The 19,424-nt window shown below is 38.1% G+C and overlaps 1 protein-coding gene across 9 annotated transcripts in view; it reads right to left on the bottom strand.

Annotated features, from left to right (window-relative positions):
- Positions 1 to 6,938: 6,938 nt before the first annotated feature.
- Positions 6,939 to 19,424, bottom strand: part of LOC149259499 (protein NONRESPONDING TO OXYLIPINS 2, mitochondrial-like) — a 48,852-nt gene continuing 36,366 nt past the window's right edge. For 2 of the 9 annotated variants that reach the window (XR_016257617.1, XM_089418560.1), the window contains exons 3-4: positions 7,857 to 7,914; positions 6,939 to 7,327 (exon numbers count right to left, since the gene is read on the bottom strand). Coding sequence is in view for 4 of the 9 variants with exons in the window: in XM_089418560.1 (XP_089274686.1) it covers positions 7,895 to 7,914 (20 nt within the window). In the remaining 5 variants the exon portion in view is untranslated. Of the gene's footprint in view, positions 7,915 to 8,995; positions 10,351 to 19,424 lie in introns of those variants that run through there. The other 7 variants (XM_089418544.1, XM_089418523.1, XM_089418511.1 and 4 more) reach the window with 4 other exon arrangements.

The raw sequence follows: 19,424 nt of genomic DNA, 5'->3' as shown, positions 1-19,424 counted from the left end.
GAAGATAAAGGAGGTAGAATTGCCTTTGTAGATGGAAAATTTCTTGTTGGGGAAGGGATTCTTGTATTGAAAAGGCAAAGGTTATTGGGATTCATGAGGGGAGGTTGTATAGTCTTCTAACACCCCCTCCTCAAGCTCTTATTCACATGGATATTAGTCCCTCTAAGCTATGGCATAGAAGGTATGGACACCTTCACTATAAAATATTGACTTCTCTGAGTTAAATGGTGAAAGGCATCCCCAATTTGAAAGAATATTGTGAAGGAGTATGTAAGGGATGTGCCTTGGGAAAGAATACAAAGAAGCCATTTACAAGCATTGACACAAGGTCTAAACAAGTATTAGACCTCATTCATTTTGATGTGTGTGGACCAATGGTAGATAAATATATTGGAGGCCATCTATATTATGTAATCTTCATTGATGATTACTCTCGGAAGACTTCGATTTATCTTCTCAAATCTAAAGATTAAGTCTTTCAAAAGTTCAAAGAATTCAAATCAAAAGTGAAGATCTTAACAGAAAGGAAGATAAAGACCCTTAGATCTGATAATGGTGGCGAGTATACATCTAAGGAACTCATAACCCTTTACAAGGAAGCAGGTATTAAGAGGGAGCTCATACTTCGTTATAATCCTCAACAAAATGGAGTAGCAGAGAGAAATAATAGGACCATTGAAGAATGCATTATAATCATGATATATGACCAAGAGCTTCCAAATTCTTATGGTGAGAAGCAGCTATAACAACAGTATAAATTCAAAATAGAAGTCCTCATAGAATTCTTGAAAACATGATACCAAAAGAAGCATTTTCAAGGAAGAAGCCAAATGTAGATCATCTCTGAATATTTGGATGCCCTACCCACATTAATATTCCTAAGGATTAGAGAAAGAAGATAGATTCTACTAGTATGAAGGGTATCTTTGTCGATTATGGCCTTTCATTAAAGGCTTATAGAATCTACGTAAAAGAAGATTGTCAAATTGTAGCTAGTAGAGATGTCATATTTGATGAAATCTTTGCATACAAAAAGTCCAAAGATACTCTCGTTGAGTCTGATGAAGAAGATATCCACTCTTTGAAGAAGAAGAGAAACATGACAAAGCACCTACAAAACAAGAAGAAGAAGGACCAATGAACCCATTCAACCTACTATCATTCCCAAAGAAAAGAAGAGACCAACTTGGTTAAAATCCATACTTTAATATGTCGAAGGACATGGAGCAGCAAAAGGTACTTTCAAACAAAGCAAGAAACCAAAGATGTACTCTGGATATGCAGCATATATGACAAAACTAATTGAAGTAGAACCAATCACATTTGATCGAGCCGCTAATCATGATGAATGGAAGAAAGCCATGCAAGAAGAATATCAATCAATCATGAAGAATGGGGTTTAGGAAATTGTTCCTAGACCTAGTGACAAAGTTGTTGTCACCTCTAAATGGATCTACAAAATCAAACGTGTTGTTGATGGGAGCATAGATAAATACAAAGCAAGATTTGCTGCAAGGGGTTTCTCTCAAAAGGAAGGTGTGGATTACGAAGAAACATCTACCACTACAGCCAGGTACACTGCCATTAGATCCTTGATTTCTTTAGCAACTACAATGGGATGGAACATCAACCAAATGGATGTCAAAACAGCTTTCTTGAATTGAACCATAGATGAAGAAGTGTACATTGAACAACCGGAAGGTTTTGAGCTACATAGTAGGGAATCTCGCGTCTGTGGATTGGAGAAAGCTCTATATGGCTTGAAACATGCACCTAGAGCTTGGTATGCTAGAATGGATGCCTATCTTTTAAGGATTGGATTTTTCGAAGCTCTGTAGACTCAAACCTCTACATCAAAGTAGTAAAGAATGAACTAGTCATTATTCTATTATATGTGCATGATTTATTCATTAGAGGTGTGGAGCATAGAAGTCAAGAATGTAAGATGTTGGCAGTTGAATTTGAAATGAAAGATCTAGGACTTCTGCATTATTATTTGGGCTTGGAAGTTTGGTAGAAATCTAAAGAGATATATCTTGGTTAAGGAAAATATATTATCAAGATTCTACAAAAGTTTGGTATAATGAATTCCAAGCCCATGACAACTCCAATGATCACTAACTTAAAAAAAGTTGAGAATTTCAAACTCTAGCTCCATTGATCCCACATGTTATCGTCAGTTAGATGGCTCGTTGATGTATTTGGTGAATACTAGACCCGATATATGTTATGTCATAAATGTTCTAAGTCAATTTCAGTTGGAGTCGTGTCATGATCATTAGATAGTTGTCAAGCACATCTTAAGGTATTTGTGTGATTATTCATAATTGCCTAAAGTATGATGTAAAGGAAATTTGATTAATAGGTTTCACCGATTCTGATTGGCGTGGCAGTGAGATGACTGGAAGAAGCACTACCAATGGTTGTTTTAGTCTGTGATCCGCAACGATTTCTTGGACAAATCATAAAAAAGGCTTAATGTTTTGAGTAGTGTTGAGGTTGAATATGTCGTTGCTTGTCAAGTTGGAAAAGAAGCGGTTTAGCTAAGGAAGCTTTTGTCATATTTGTTTGGAGGGCTCTTGGATCCCACAATTATAAATTGTGATAACCAAAGCAGCATCAAAATGTCTAAGGACCCCATGTTCCATGCTAGGACTAAGCATATTAATATTAAGTATGACTACATTAGAAGTTTGGTACAAGATGGAGTCGTGAAGCTACAGTACATTCTGACATATGAACAAGTAGTTGATGTGTTGACAAAATCTCTCCCCAACAAGAAGTTTGTATATTTTAGAAGCATGCTTGGATTGGTGGATGTCTCTAATTTGGTTGAGAGGGAGAGACGAGTCCCTTAGGTTGTGTGCTCGTATGATGGTACTTGGGAGGACAACTTGGCCTAGATGGTATTGAGATCTCAGTTATAGCTTGACCTAGATGATACCTAGATCCCTGTGAGGGTTGGTGTCTTGGCATGGAGGCCTAGATGGTACCTATATCTAGTTGGATTGATACCTTGGTTGTAGCTTGATGGTACCTATAGTGGCAAGTTGCCTTGATGACACCTTAGTCCTTGTTGGGTTGATATCTTGGCAGTTAGCCTAGATGGTATCTAGATCCCTAGCATTGTGTATGTTGATACTCTTCTGAGAACATGTCAATTTGAGTTCATCCTTGTACTTGTTTGTACAATTATGAATACCTCCCTAGTTAAGAGGGAGTGTTGAAAATGTAACTATGTTCAGTCTTCATAATTGCTATTGTACTTCATCATTATGTATTTATTGTAAAATTGAAAAAGAAGAAAAAGGAAATTATTTTGAAGCATGGGTTTCATGTTCTTTTCATTTGTTCATTAGGTCAAAGCCTCCATTGAAGGCTTATAGGGTTTTCTTGAGTCATAAGAGTCATTGTCATATGTATTTGACCCTTCTTGGGCTTTTGTATCATGTAAAGAAAAAATATTTCAAGTCAAAATAGTCATTTTATGCCTCATCACCAAGTCGGCCCTGTTTAGGGCTATTTGACCCTATGGAAGCAGTGTATATAGAAAAAGAATTTGACCTCCTTGGCATCAATTCACCTCAAGTTCGAATTGCAATGGAAAGAAGACAAAAAGAAGAGTAAAGTCTAGAGGAAGGAAGACGAAGTCAGGGAGAAAAGAAAAAGTCAAGTTTTGGACATCTCTCACTCACATGTGTAAGTGTTTCTACAATTTCTAGGCAATTGCAAGAGGCCAAAATTTTGGATTCTACTGCAGCTCTGAATTTCAGTTGTAGGGGACCGAATTCCAAATTAAGCAGATTTTGAAGGTGTTGACCCTTGTTGACTTTGGCAAAGTTTGTCTACTTGAAAGGAGCGCTGACTTGGCGATTGGAGGAGGTTTTTGCCTTGGTCAAAAGGTCTTGGATTGTATCACTTTGACTTGGTTCTATTAGAGAAGAAGAATTTGACTGGGTTTTTCCCTGTCTTAGTGCCTACATCTTGTCTCTTGCTCTTGTGATCTTCATGTATTATTTATTTGGTAATTGCTTGATGAAAGATGACATAATAAAGAAGTAAAGAATCCAACGCATATCACAAGTAATTATCAAGAAAAAAGGAATCAAAACCCTAACTACATGCATCTATTTCTCAACAAGATTGACAAAATTCATAGATGAATTACTCTGGGTTGTGAATGTAGCAAGGGGCAATTATATTGTTAGTCCTGAATACTCAGCACTTTTCGAGCCAGAACTAAGTGATGACAAATAGTAGCGACAAAAATTTGGAAACTTGAAGCTCCTCCCAAGTGTAAGTTGTTTATGTGGAGTCTTAACATGGGAAGCCCTCTAGAAAAAAGGAATATAGCAGGTCCAAGCATTTATTTACTTTGCAAGTGCAATGAGGAAAACACTTCACATGTATTCTTGCATTGTAATTTATCTCAGAAAGTTTGGGTTGATGCTAAGAAGTCTTTCGAAATACAAAACCTTTGGAAATGTGAATCCATAGATACATTTAAATGTTTGGTTTACTCAACACGATCTAAAGTGCTACAAGGCAATCCCATTTTCAATTCTATGTGGAATGTTGATAGTGAAAAACTCTATTTTGTTTGAAGAAAAGATGATTCCCACTTTTCAAATAGTTGCTTAGGTTGATGTTTTACCTGCGTGTTATAAGGTTACTCCAAAAGTTAAACTACAAAGAACTCTACTTTAAGATACAAGTGGACATATCTTTAGTGTGGAAATATTTTGATGAGCTTCCCAAGGCCCATATTTTATTTGGGGATTGACTTCATTCTATATATTCCAAATACACAGAGAATTTAGGTCAAAGGTATTATAGGAGTAGGAACAAATAACCAAGCGGAATTCAAGGCTTTATTGTACTTACTAAAATATGTGTTTGACAAGAAGATTGATGAGATTTAAGTCATCGGTGATTCATCTATGGTCATTAATTGGATGAAAGGAAACCTCCAAATACAAAATAATTATCTCGTTCCATTGGCACAAAAATTAAAGGCAATATATAAATAATTTCTTTGGTCCAACTATACTCATATTTAGAGAGGTCACAACAAGACTGCAAATCAGCTCTCAAAGGAAGGACTTCATCAAACTGAGCTTTATGGTTCTTTGAGAGAATACGAATTGACCAAACAATCTATTTACAACTATTTTCTTTTAATGATTTCTAAAATCCTTTTAAACCTATAAGTTGTCAATACATGGGACTATTAAAGTCTATTTATACTTCCCATTACTTGATACACAATATATGTTATATTATGAAAGTTGTGGATCTTTATGGATGTAATTAAATATTCTTAAAGATCCATCTCTAGATGATATTATTTGGATTGTCCCTGGAGCCCTTGAATATTGTAGTTTTGTTTATCTCAAATAATTTTCTTTTCATGGAAAAAAATAAACAAAATATAAAGGCCATATGATGTCCATGTTTTACAATCACACAGGGAGATTTGGATAGCAATGAATGTTATCTTCACCAACCTAGATCCATTTGAACTTTGGATCTACCAAGCGTCAAGAGCGATCAAATCTCTTTTCACTCTAAAAGATGTCTGCATCTCAAGAGATTTGATCCATCTCTTGGTAGATCCAAAATTAAGATGGATCTAGGTTGGTTTAATTATTAATTACTAATTAATTATAAATATAATTACTAATTTTATGTTTTTTATTTTATTTTATTTAGTTTTACGTAATTTGACCAAGTCAAAATGTTTTATTGATAATTCTAATTATTAATTACTTTATTTTTTTCTTTTATTTTTATATAATTTGACTATCAAAATGTTATACAGGACATTACATGACAACATTTTTACCATACTAATCTGGAGAGCACCTCTCGGCGCAATATTTCTGTGTACAAATGTATAGTAAAACAACTATGGTTTACCATTTCTCAAATATGGTATGGTATGGCCCAAAAGAAATGCAAATCAACATGAATTCTTTCCTGATGTGTGTAACTGCTAGAGTGTAATCACTGAACAGAAAACTTGTCCCCGTTATTTGCCATCACTGAACAGGAAATTTGTCCAGGTTATTTGCTCGATAGATATCGCACAGACTTGTATATAAACAATAATGCAAGGGAATTTATCATGCCAATAAAACAAAACAAAAATTGACGAAATGAAGGAAAAAATATGCCCAAAAAAATGCAGATATAACGGAGAAAAATATCCACTATCTTGTTGATCATATAAAAGCATATTGATGAGCATTCACCAACTATTACCATTCTTTTCATTAGTTTCCATTCTCCAAAACAAAACAAGTTTAACAAATGCAATAGTGGATCCACATATCATAGACTTGCAAAAGTTCTTAAGTTAAAAAAAATGACTTCAGCATTCTGAAAGAAATTGATGAAATATTTTTGGCAAGTTTAATTTTTCCAACAACTGATTTGTCAAATATACAGAAGAAAACCCAAGCCTCACTCTTTGTATAGATTAGCACCAATTCTATAGGAAAACTAAAACTTCTGCACAGTTGAACCAATTTCCACTCTTGCACTTTAGGTATTTGTCCAATGGTAAATGGCAATTACAATGGTATTTGTCCAAGTGGTAAATGGCAATTACAATTACCAGGTGAAGAATCAAAATCCACGGTACTTAAATTAAGCCTACACGTTAGTTGCCTACAACCAAGTAGCCACTTTGATGTATACAAATTGCAATCTCAAAAAACATAGCTAGTTCCTTAATTATGTAGTCTTCAGAGAACAAAGAATAAAAGGAATCTCTTCTAGGGGGTATATTTAGTCCTTTCGTAAGGCTCGTGCATACTATATGGCATAAACTTCTCCGAGCTCAGTTCTTTTTAAGAAGATTAAGAATCTCATTTATTTGGGTCTCGCAAAGAGTTATGTAACAGTGGTTCAACTCATTCTTACACATACTCGGATAAAAAGCACACCATAAAACAGTTATTAATTATTTCCAAAGCAGTTTTGAGCCTCGACATGACAATGAAATGTTTGTGCACTCTAAAATTGGCATGGCCAGAAATTAATAGATTCATGACCAAGAAAGTACATGGGAATTTTACATTCAAAGATAAAAGAGGGTAAACACAACCTCAAGGACTACAGCCAAAAAAAAAAATATCCTTGTTGCTACTCATTCAAGAAGCAATTACAATGTATCCTGAATTTGGAATTGTGATTATCACATCAAAATGAAAATCTAAACTACCTCATAAACCATGTACAGTGGGTATTGCATAAAATCATTTAAAACCCAAGTAGCTGGTGAATTATGGCCCCCATCACCTCGGAACTGACAGACCAAATTCTAGCAGACAAACACAAAATACAACTGTATCAGCCCACCAAACAATGACCAAGTCAATGAAAAAAAAATCATAACTTCAAACAGAATTCAGGTAAGCATTTCAAATAAAAATGCCCAAAATTTTTAAATAGATATTCATTCAAGCACAGTCAAACTGAGAAAACACTAAAATAAGAACTGAAAATTTTTCTTGGTGCAGATTGCCAGATAATAGATACAATTGATTATTAAGGCCAACAAGACTATTGTGGAAAAGGCTATATATTTCTAAACTGATTTCACTAGATCAATTTCACTTTATAAATTATGGATCAATAATGGAAAAAAAAAATCCCCAGGCTTTCCTTCACCAAAATAAACAGGCAATGGGCAAGAAGCTGGAAAATATATCATTCGCAGGGATAAATACGACATGGGGTTAAGCCAAAAGTAAGCAAATACAGTCCCCGGTCCAGAATTCAACTGTTATCTACATCAAAATCTCAAATTTGTGATTATAATGGATAAGTTATAACATGTGAGCGTCCACCTTCAGTAATAGCACATCCCGATGCAGAAAAGGATGATTCACGTGCCATCTTTGTCATCTGGGAAAAGAAGCAATGCTGGTACTTAAATCCAAGAAATCAAAACTTAACAGACCATTAAGTGTTCCAACACCCATTCTTAGTACTTCCATAATGCCAACAAATCATGGTAACATATTTATTACTTGATTGCATAAGGAAATATAAGTTGACTTTACAGAACACAAACTGTATAACAGGAAAACAAAAGGTGGTATAAAGAAAAATTATCAAGAACCATGATTCATCAGTCTCATCACCCAAGCAATCAAATAACAGTTAGCTTTCAAACAGCAAAAATCACAAATACTGGGCTCAAATTGGCAAAACTTCAACATCAATAATATTCAAAGAAGTCAATAATATTCAAACCAATTTTCTACGTAAAAGAAACTTTTGCGTTACAGCTCAAATCAAGCAAATGTCCACAATATATTCATAGCTGGTAGCACATACCCAGTATGTCCCAACAGGCCTAAATGACATGCTAAGGATCTTGGGATTTATGTGCATGCATGTAAACGGGCTTAAAACACTTCAAATGGATCGATTCACAAGGTTTCCAGTATCTAGCTCAGTAAGATCAACTCAACTTGCAAATTTAAACTTCTGCACATAATGGCTGTCAACTGGACAGATAAATACATGTATTCAAATTCCTAAAAGCATGATATTATTCTTACCAGGGTTACCAACCAAATGAACAAGCACATACATCTCCAAGCCAACACCAAGGCTCCCACTATAGTCACTAGTAGTTTTCAGCAGTGTGGACTCACTACTGAAAATTGACATCCGTAAAAAAACCTTTTTTGTCCTCCAAGCAAGTGAAGAACTAAAGAATTTCACCCAAAATGCTGTATAAAGCTTTATTCCTTCTTTCTTAGTTTCAAAGATTGGAAACCTATGTGAAACTTTCATGAATTGTGAAATAGGACCATATGAAAATTAGCAAACAAGCTAATGAAGAAATCAAGGTCAAACCAAGGAAATGGTAGGTAAAACAGCACAGTGGGATTTCATAATGGGCTCAGAAAAATATTAAATGTGAATAACCCAAGTCTAGTGCCAACAGGAAATCAAACACATAACAAACACACCATTCAATGCTGCAACAAGCCATAGCTTTCATAGGTCTAAAATATTTGTCTCTGACAGAGCTGACCTTGAAAATGAATATACTAAGGCAAATCCCATAAAATGTTTTGCCGACAGCAGTTCACAAAGCTTGTCATGCCTCGGCAATTTCATGGTTATTTTTTTCAGGAAACAGCAAGTCTATCCTAGATTTAACAAAACCATTGTCCATATAGATTAAATTATTGCTGCAAAAAATTTACTCTTGAAATGACCCAGATAACTTCTGTCAACCAATTTGAATGTTCAAGTCCCTGCAGCAAAAGAAGAGATTAAGTTGGATCCCAAACCAGTTATTGAGTGCGACATCTTCTGAAACTTTATTTTGGGTAATTGTTTCAACAAGAAAAAGAGATGTTAATTGGCAACTAGACCTTTCGAATTTCTGTAAGCACTCTAATTATTGATGGAATTATAGCAAGTGATGTATATCATGATAAGAATCATTTGGCTATGCCCGCCCATGCAGATTGTACATAGCAGACAATTACTTGTATAGAATACACGAGCCAAACAAACCATTATTGCTCCCACTTAACAGATTACTATCACTATGTTGGAAGTGAAACTTTATGAATAGACAATCATTATTTACCATGCATGGGTCTATGGTAGTCGACATTTTTAGAAGTATACTCTTCAGACTATTTCACCACTATTAGCACAACCATGCTTACCTTCAGACAACTTGAACATGTTCATCTAGATATCTTTGGCTACCATAGAGTTTGGCTAATAAAAACATAATGGGTAAAACAAGCTAGTGTATGTGCTCCATTCAGTTAAGAGTAAAACCTCCAAGGCCAGAGTTATTTGCAACTTGGACAAAGATTGGCACAAGGATCTGACAAAATCTCTCATAGAACAAAGTTGTAAAGTTTGGTCTGTGCTAAGATCACATGAAAATTAACAATGCCGATCTATCATTAACAACATACATACAGGCCACAAAGTATCTTGGCAATGCATTTTCACACTTTGTTCAGAATAATGAAGATTGTCAATAAATTTGCTAGTTGAGAAAGATAACAATTCTAGTAATACTTTTATTTCCACAACACCCCAAAAAGCAGGCTTTATGTTTGCTTCATCTGTTCAATAACGAACATGTCATCTGCAGCTCACATTTCACAAAACCATCCGAAAAAAAATTTGCCAACCATAATCCATTATTTCATCATGCAACTATACTCAAAACTACAAAATCAATAATGTTTGTACAGTATTAAAATTATGCTCGAGCAAGTAATGAGATTTCAAGCCCCATGTAACCAGTAGTTGTCTGCTTCAACTGTCATCGTGGTACTGAAAGACCAAGCTCTAGTAAACAAATAAGGTCAATGGCATCGTATCAGCACACAGAAAAGAAATGGAGAGAAATAAGTCAAAAAACATAGTTACAGTCATGGCAAAAGCAATCCAAATGACAAACAATGTATATTACAGTCATGGCAAAAGCAATCGAAATGACAAACAAAGTATATTACAGTCATGGCAAAAGCAATACAAATGACAAACTAAGTATATTCACTCAGTCATGTGAACCCCCATATGAAATGGATAAATCAAGAATTGTCTTCCCTATGTGCTCAATCAAACCACTTAATATGATCGAGAGGCATGATTAGTGTCAAAAATACCAAAGACCAAAGCGTTATTTTGAGCAGAAACTCCATTTTTCATATCGCTAATGCAAAAGGAGAAGCTTCAGCTGCCAGATCACTAACAATAAATGCAGAAACTTCTTTTGTTGGATCCCTTTGAATTTGTGTCTCTAACATAAGGGTTCCATTTCTGAATTTGAGTCTTCAACACAGATTCAACTTTTCTTTCAAGTTAAGGACTCCACTACTGTTTGAAACTAAGCTGGTTCCCTTTATCAAAAATTCTTTTAGTGTCCAGGCTGTTGATAAGAATGTGCCAGGCATCCAACCTAGTTTCAGGCCAGCCAAAACCTGAAGTCTATTAGAGGGGATGAGAGAAGAGTGTGGACCTAACGCAAATAATTTTAGACTTCTGTTAGCCATTTGGACATGCATAATGTCAAAAGGAGACTTAAACACATTGACAAGTAGCGATAAATCAAAAACAAACTTCAAGGGTTAATGAAGAGATACAGAGAACTTATTTAAGAAGGAAAATCCCAAGTTCTCTCCATTGAAGCATTCACTTCTTTGAACCAAAGTACTCGTTTGAAATTTGAATGAGGGTATTATTTTCTCTTAAATGAGGCATTCCTTCTCTCCGTGGATGAATCCCAGATCAAATCTACTTCAAATTATTTCAGATCGATGTTATAAATATCAGCAAAGAACTGTTTGTCTGTTTGTCCAGAGTTTCGGCTGAAAAAGGCATAAATTTCCCAAAACAATGCAGATGATTTTAAGTTATATCTATTTTTTTTGCTTGTTTGTTTGATTACTAGTTTTAAGACAAATTACAAATCCGTTCTTGTTGTTTTCTCAATGAAAATATATGATTAAACTACGGTTTGTGGTCCCATATAGTTCACAAAAGCAGTTTCTATAAATGTATATCTCATGAGTCATAATATAATTTTGTTACTTGTATGATATTATAATACACTTTTATGTTTCAGCACTGTTAAGCATGGATAACCTGTTGAGAAATCCAAAGTGAGGCAGTTAAATGATTTCTCTTATTATGACATTATCTTGTGATGTTTTGATTATTATTATTTGATCTTTTGAATTATCTTTTCTTATCATCAAGACTAATGCCAAGCAACAAATAGAAGAGAACACAAGATGTAGGCACGCTGCCAGGGCAAAACCCCACTCTAGGGGAAAACCCAGTCAAAATTCTTTCTTCAGTAGATTCAAGATGAGACGACCAAGACCCTTACAACTTAGACTCGAGACTACCTCCATCAAGTCATCCTTGTTTCATCTTCCTTTCCATGTCATTGTATTAGCACCAAATTCTTGCCACCAAGTTTGCACTGAGATATCATCACTGCGATACCACCGAGACCTTCTCACTGTGATGACATCGAAACTTTCTTATTGTGAGGACACCAAAGCCTTCTCCCTGTGATAGCACCGAACCCTTCTCATTGTGTTGGCAATGAACCTTTATCATGTGCTTGCACTGAGAGAACACCATCTGTGGTAGAGAGATCCGAGCTTATTCTTCTGTGTAATAGCACTGAAAACAATTCACTGTAATCCGCAATAGTCTCTGAGATCCGACCTTTTGTGGCAACACCGAGATCATCCAAACAATTCACTGTAATCCGCAATAGTCTTTGAGATCTGACCTTCTGTGGCAGCACCGAGATCATCCCCTGTACCCTATCCAAGCTCTTGTAGTGACATCGAAAATTATCCTCTGAAATTCCTATCCGAACTTATAATCTGAGCGAAGGCCTTAGGCTGGTATATATAGTTGTCTCCATGTGTAATAGGCTGACTTTGTTGAAGGGTTGTGTCTTCATATGTTGAGGTCGACTTGAGTTCTGTTAAATGAAGTCGACTTAATGATTATCTATTTGAAGCCGTCTTGAAGGAGACTTGATGGAGGAGTCTTTGACCAAACAAACATATTGACTTTGACCCAAATAAATAATCCTAAAGCCTACAATGGAGGCTTGACCTATAAAAATTGACCCAAGCATGAAACCCATGCTTTAACAAGTCAATTAAAATAATAATAAAATTATTTTTGCTTTCTTTTGACAAATATATTACATTTTGACTTCAAGTACAATTATGAAGACCGAACCTAGTTACATTCTTCAACACTCCCTCTTAACTAGGGAGGTATTCATATTTACATATAATCAAAGAGGTACATGGAAGATCTCAAAACACATCATATACGAAGAAGTTTAGGCACCGCAATGCCATGGACTAGATTCTTGACCAGGGCAATCTATCCATTGGTCTCTCAACAATTTAGGCACTGCAATGCCATGGACTAGATTCCTGACCAGGGCAATCTATCCGGGTGGGACTAAGATGGACTCAAGCTTTCAGCCTCTCTAGGTACCATCAGGCTTACTTGCTAACCATCAACCCAAAGATCCAGGTGTGTGTCAGAGCTCAATGACCAACGCCACCCTTCCAACTTCGGGACCTAGACATCAACACAAAGTGTCAACTAGATGTCCTCCTAGGCAATGCTTCTATTAGGGTTAAAACCTAACCCCCTTATTTATGTAATAGGGTTGAGTCATAGTTCTAGTTAGTTAAAGAGTCAATAAAGCCCATATTAATAATTGTAAGTGGTTGACCCGCATTTAAAGAAAGGGACCACAGTTAGTTGCAAATGGGCCATGGTATTAGATAGATGGTATTAAGAGAACCATGGTACTGACCCATGGTATTGCATGTATGAATCCTATATAAAGGATAGAGACTCCCCATTGAGGAGCGTCGTGTCTTATTTTGTAATCGAGCCCTGCTCTATTGGAGGTTGCCCCCTCGAAGAGGCAAGTGAACATTGCTTTCATCTCTGAATAATAAAATACATGTTGTTATTTCTCATTTTGTTCTGTGTTTTGGGTTGTGTTTCTTCGTATATTTGGTATTCTGGCATCTTCTCGCAAGTCAAGAGCATAAGAAGTGGTATTAGAGTGCTTTCCAGGGCCAGTGGTATCTCCATTTTTAGCAGAAATTTTTTTGGCTAGAGACGTGTTCCGGCATCTTTAAACCACGAGATCTGTCATTGAGCGCATAAACCTGCGGATTTGGGGAGGCATGCACGCAGGAAATACAAGAGGTGGTCACGCTTGTTGAACTCCCTTGTAACCCCTATGGGTACCCCTTCAAGTAGTAGCGCATTAGACAGAACTGTGCATAGACTGTCTTCCACGTACCCTCTGGGTATATCGGAAGCCCCCTAGGCGCCTGAAACCTCGCCGTAGATAAACCGTCGGCCGTCTTGCTGCTACAGTACACTGAGAACAGCACTCGGGGAGATTACTCACGCGTACGATAGGGTAGTCGGGTAGTACGGCTAAGGGTACGGTTGATCCTCCTTAGTTAGTGCCCTGAAAGATTGGGTCGAGTACTACTGTTGGACCCTTATGTATATTGCGATTTGTAGCACCTGACACTCCTTGAGACCATAGTTCCCTCATCTCTCTGAAGATCGCCCATCATCTTCTTTGCCAGATCAGATCTAGCAGGTTGGGTTCTGTCGCCGCTGCAACAATCAGACCCACTAGTTCAGGGTCTACCGCCACAATACCATTTAGATCTAGCAGCTGGGGTTCTGTCATTGCCGCAGTCCTACTCACATTCTGCAGTTGAGGGTTTCGCAAACAGATCTGACCATTTGTGCAGGGAGGCTTGTGGCTCCTATACCCTGGGGCAATTCTCGCAGGACATTGGGCAGGATTAACTTTTCTGGAAATTGGCTACTGCAGTATTGATAAGCGGGGAGTAAAACTCCTTTCGGAGTATAAAAAAAATAAAAAATAAAAAATAAGTCTGAGGCCCTCCCGGGATGCTTATAAGAGACTTAGCCCATAAGAATCAGGACAACGAGCTGAGCGAGGTGGTACCATTCACTTGTCAGCTTCAATTTTCGAGTGGTCCCAATTTTTTTCACAGTGACGACAAGTGACTCGGATCTGTGTATGGTAGAAACCAGAGCTCAAGCTATGGCCAATGAGAAGATGGAATCCCTTGAAAAACGGTTGGAGGAATTAACGAGGCAGATCCAGACATTACACGACACATTCACAAAGGGCAAGTCGGAGTTACAATTGGAGACATATGGTTTTAATGAAGACCATGAAGGAGAATCTAGCCATCATCTTCACTTCCATGGAAATCACCAACATTCCCACCCTCGACCACCCAAGCTGGACATGTACAAATTTGATGGCTCTAATCCGGCAAAATGGCTATCACAAATGGACCAATACTTCACTCTGAATCACATCAGAGATGATGAGACTAAGCTACGTGTGGGAGGCCTTTACTTGGACCAAGAAAGATGGCAATGGTGGCAGTGGCATCAAACATGCTATCCAAGGACAATTGCTTGCCAGACGTTCGCAAAATCCATTTGTGACCACTTTTAACGAGAATCGAATTTTTTAGGTCGTCTTACTAAGCTCAGACAGATGGGCACAGTAAACGACTATATTACAGCCTTTGAGGCATTAGCCTTCCGCACATCAGGTCTAGCAGATGAATTATACTTGGAATGTTTTATAAGTGGTCTCAAAGATGCCATCCAAGCCCACGTCCGGATGCACCACCCACCCACATGGACGGAAGCTTGTACCAAGGCTATCGAAATGGAACGTGCTTTAGCGGCTCAGTCGCCTTGTCCAAATTTCATAGCCAAGGGACGCCCCACCTAGGCTCAAGGCACTACCCAAACACTTAAGGTTCAAAAGGTGTCACCCGCAGAAATGGCTGAAAGAAGAAAGCAAGGATTGTGTTACTACTGTGATGACAAATACTCCCTAGGGCATAAATGCAAGGAACCCAAATTCTTTCAAATTGATGCTATTGATCACAGTTCATCTGAGGAAGCCCCACCCTTTGAGGGACCAGAGGAGGAAGATGAGGACAACCAGCAGGACAATGAGCTCCCAGCTACACCAGAAGAACTAGTTATCTCGCTCCATGCTTTGGTAGACATTTCTTCTCCCCAAACTCTCAAAATTAGAGGTTTTATTAAACATTGCCCTGTAGTAGTATTGATTGATAGTGGCAGCACGCATAACTTTATCCATCAACGAGTCGCAGAAGTTGTGCATTGTTTTGTTAGAGCAGTCTCTAATTTCCAGGTCCAGATTACTGATGGGGGACAATGAAATGTGAAGGCCGCTATGAAAATATCAAACTTCAGATGGGAGATTACCACCTAAAGACCCACATGTTTGCCATCAACATGGGTGGGTGTGACATTGTCTTGGGTGCTAAATGGCTCCGCACACTCGGCCCAATCACAATGGATTTCCAGGAGTTATATATGAGCTTTAAGCAAAATGACCACACGCATACCCTCCGCAGACTCCAGGCAGGTACTCCTTCTATCATCAACTCGCATCGGATGGAAAAGTTGTTAAAAAAGGGCCACCATGGAGTTATCGCCCAATTTAATGCCATCCAGGCCTTCGAGCCCACTACTCTTCATATTCATCCTGAGATGCAATAGGTCTTAAACAGTGATCTGCAGGTCTTTGACAAACCTCACAAGCTTCCACCCTCTAGAGGGGAACATGATCATAGCATTACTTTGGTCCCAGGGGCACAACCACCGAATGTGCGCCCATATAGATACCTGTTTGCCCAAAAGAATGAAATTGAAAAAATCCTCAAGGAACTCCTGGAAGTCGGTGTCATTCGTCCTAGAATTAGTCCTTATTCATCGCCTGTGGTCATGGTGCTCAAGAGATGGGGAATGGCGCATGTGTCCAGACTTCAGGGCCCTCAACAAGCTGACGGTCAAAGATAAATTCCCTATCTTGGTTGTTGATGATTTGCTGGATGAACTAAATGGGGCTCAATTCTTTACTAAACTAGATCTTTGCTCGGGCTATCACCAAATACGCATGAAAGAAGTCGACATTCCGAAGACTGCTTTCCGAACTCATGAAAGCCATTATGAATTCCTGGTCATGCCGTTTGGTCTCTGTAATGCCCCATCCACTTTTCAGAGCCTCATGAATCACCTTCTCAAACCATATCTCAGAAAATTTGTCCTTGTTTTCTTTGATGACATTCTCATCTACAGCCTCACTTGGGAAAAACATCTTTAGCATGTAGACCTGCTCTTGCAACTGCTCCGGAAGCATAAATTATTTGTCAAATTGTCCAAGTGCTCTTTTGGCATGAAAGAAGTCGAGTATTTGGGCCACATTGTGGGGCGTGAAGGTGTCAGGGTGGATCCCAAAAAGATCCAGGCAATGCAAGATTGGCCCCAACCAAAGACCTTGAAGAGTTTGAGAGGATTCTTAGGTCTCACTGGCTACTATCGCAAATTTGTCAACAATTATGGTCGCATTGGTAGACCCCTCACTCACCTTCTCAAGAAAAATGCATTCCTCTGGACTGATGAAGCACAACAGGCATTTATAGCTCTCAAACAGGCCATGTGTTCCACTCCCGTATTGGCACTACCTGACTTCACCAAATCTTTTGTGATTGAATGTGATGCTTCAGGTAAGGGTATTGGGGTTGTCTTAATGCAGGAAGGTCGACCCTTGGCCTTCACCAGCCAACAACTAAGCGGGAAACATCTGGGACAATCTACCTATGAGAAGGAGATGACAGCCATCTTACATGCAATGGATACCTGGCGACCATACTTATTGGGGTGGCATTTCCAAATCCGCATTGACCATCAAAGCCTTAAATATTTTTTGGAGCAACGGCTATCCTCGCCATAGCAAAATAAATGGCTAGCTAAAATGTTGGTATATAATTATGAGATAATTTACAAGAAAGGGTGCAAAAATGTCATAGCGGATGCTTTATCACACCAATTTGAGTAGGACAGCACCCTACTAGCAATCTCTCTGTGTTAAAATTGGCAACTAGGGCCAAACTCCATGTGGGTCATCTTATTTATGGCAGCTAATATTTTTATTGGATCCCTCTCATCGAGAAGTGTAGGATTGATCTAAAGATCATCCGATTCCGATAAGTATTTATGAAGTTATGAATTTATTTATGTTATGAACAAATTGTTAAGCCGACCGGAAACTTATGTAGGCTCAGAAGCCCAACAGTCATGTCTATTCAACCTCTACATTTTAGTATAAATAGAAGAGGACTTCAAGTCATTTCTACACACACTTGGATCTCTTCCTCTCTCTACTTGTCTTTGGGTTTTAATAGGAGGAGAGATCCTAAGGAAAAGCCGGAACTGCCGGAAAAGCCGGAAAAGATGGAACTCCCAAAACTGCCGGAAAAACCAGAACTGTCGGAACTACCAGAAAAGCCGGAAATACCGGAAAATCCAGAAAAGCCGGAACTACCGGAAAAGCCGGAACTGCCAGAACTGTCAGAAAAGCCAGAAAAGCCGAAAATGTCGAAACTATCAGAAAAGCAGGAACTATCGGGAAGTGCCGAAACAGCCGGAGCATCTGTCTCCGAAGGAAGGCGGCATGATGTATGAGATCATGGGCAGCATAATAAGAAGCATGATGATATGAGCATGGGCAACATAATGATGCATGATTATATGAGTATGGGCAGCATGATTTATGATATCATGGGTAGCATAATAAGCAGCATGATGATATGAGCATGGGCAGCATAATGATGAATGAGATCATGAGCATGAGCAGCTTGATGATGAATAAGACCATGGAAGATGCAGCATGATGAGCAGCATGAAGATGAGAGCACCTCAGTCATCAAGGTTCAACACATGTGATAGTACAACAAGGTGTCACACAGTAATGTGCAGCAAATAGACGAGATCAGCACTATGATAGGTGAACAAGTCACCTTAGAGAATCAGTTGAAGCAATATGTCTTCAACTGATCTCATGCCAATATCAAAAGACAAAGTGATTGACTTCTATTGTAAATGTACTATCTCTCTCACTTTCTCTGCTGAACCCTGAAGAACATAAAAAAAGAATTGATCAACGGTTTCCCCACATTGTGGGGTTTGTCCCTGGCTAGCGCCACATCTTGTGTCCTCTTGTCTTAGCTTGTCTTCTGCAATTTATATTTATGTTCTATCTGCAGTTTACTTTATGCTTATGTGATTGCTAATGTGGAAAAGAAATTGAAATAAATTGCTCTAGCATAGAACATACCTAAAATTAACATGGTATCAAAGTTGAGGTGAAGACAATGCCCAAGCAAGAGTGAAAGAGCAATCACCAAAGACAATAGGGACAAGACAAAAGGATCAATGAGTTCCACATCTCTCTTCTAAGTTCGCTAAGGGTGAAGTGGAAGCAGAGAATATTATCAGAATGGCACAGCGGAAGATCACTTCATTGGGAAGTTCAAATCTAAGGGTGGAAGGAAAGGCAGATGCCTTGGTTGCAATAAGTTCGGCCATCATGCAAAGAGCAGAGACACATCTCTTGATGAAGATAACAATCATTCCAGGGACATCTTCAATGATCAGAGGAATGATAAGTAATGCAAGTCATCAAGGAAATGGTCGACTCTTCAAAGAAAGAAAGGAACCCAAGAATCTCTTTTATGTACCTGATCGCAAGAAGAACCTAGTGTCCATCTCAAAAATGGAAGTTTAAGGTTTCAGGGTGGCACTCATCGATGGAAAGGTACGTGTTTGAAAATAGATTTTTCAAAGATGTTTTAGAGTTCAGGGTTGTATCAAGTCCACTGGGGACCATGTCCATTGACTCAGCACCGGAGGTTTGTGAGTCAGATGGTGACCGGGATGCCTGAATTCAAAAAGAGCATGAAGGTACATGT

Source organism: Pinus tabuliformis, chromosome 6, assembly GCF_031772625.1.
Source record: "Pinus tabuliformis cultivar Carrire ecotype Pingquan chromosome 6, CPIR1, whole genome shotgun sequence".
Lineage (NCBI taxonomy): Eukaryota > Viridiplantae > Streptophyta > Pinopsida > Pinales > Pinaceae > Pinus > Pinus tabuliformis.
The sequence above is the reverse complement of the archived record's forward strand: the minus strand, read 5'-3'. Positions and strand labels throughout refer to the sequence as shown.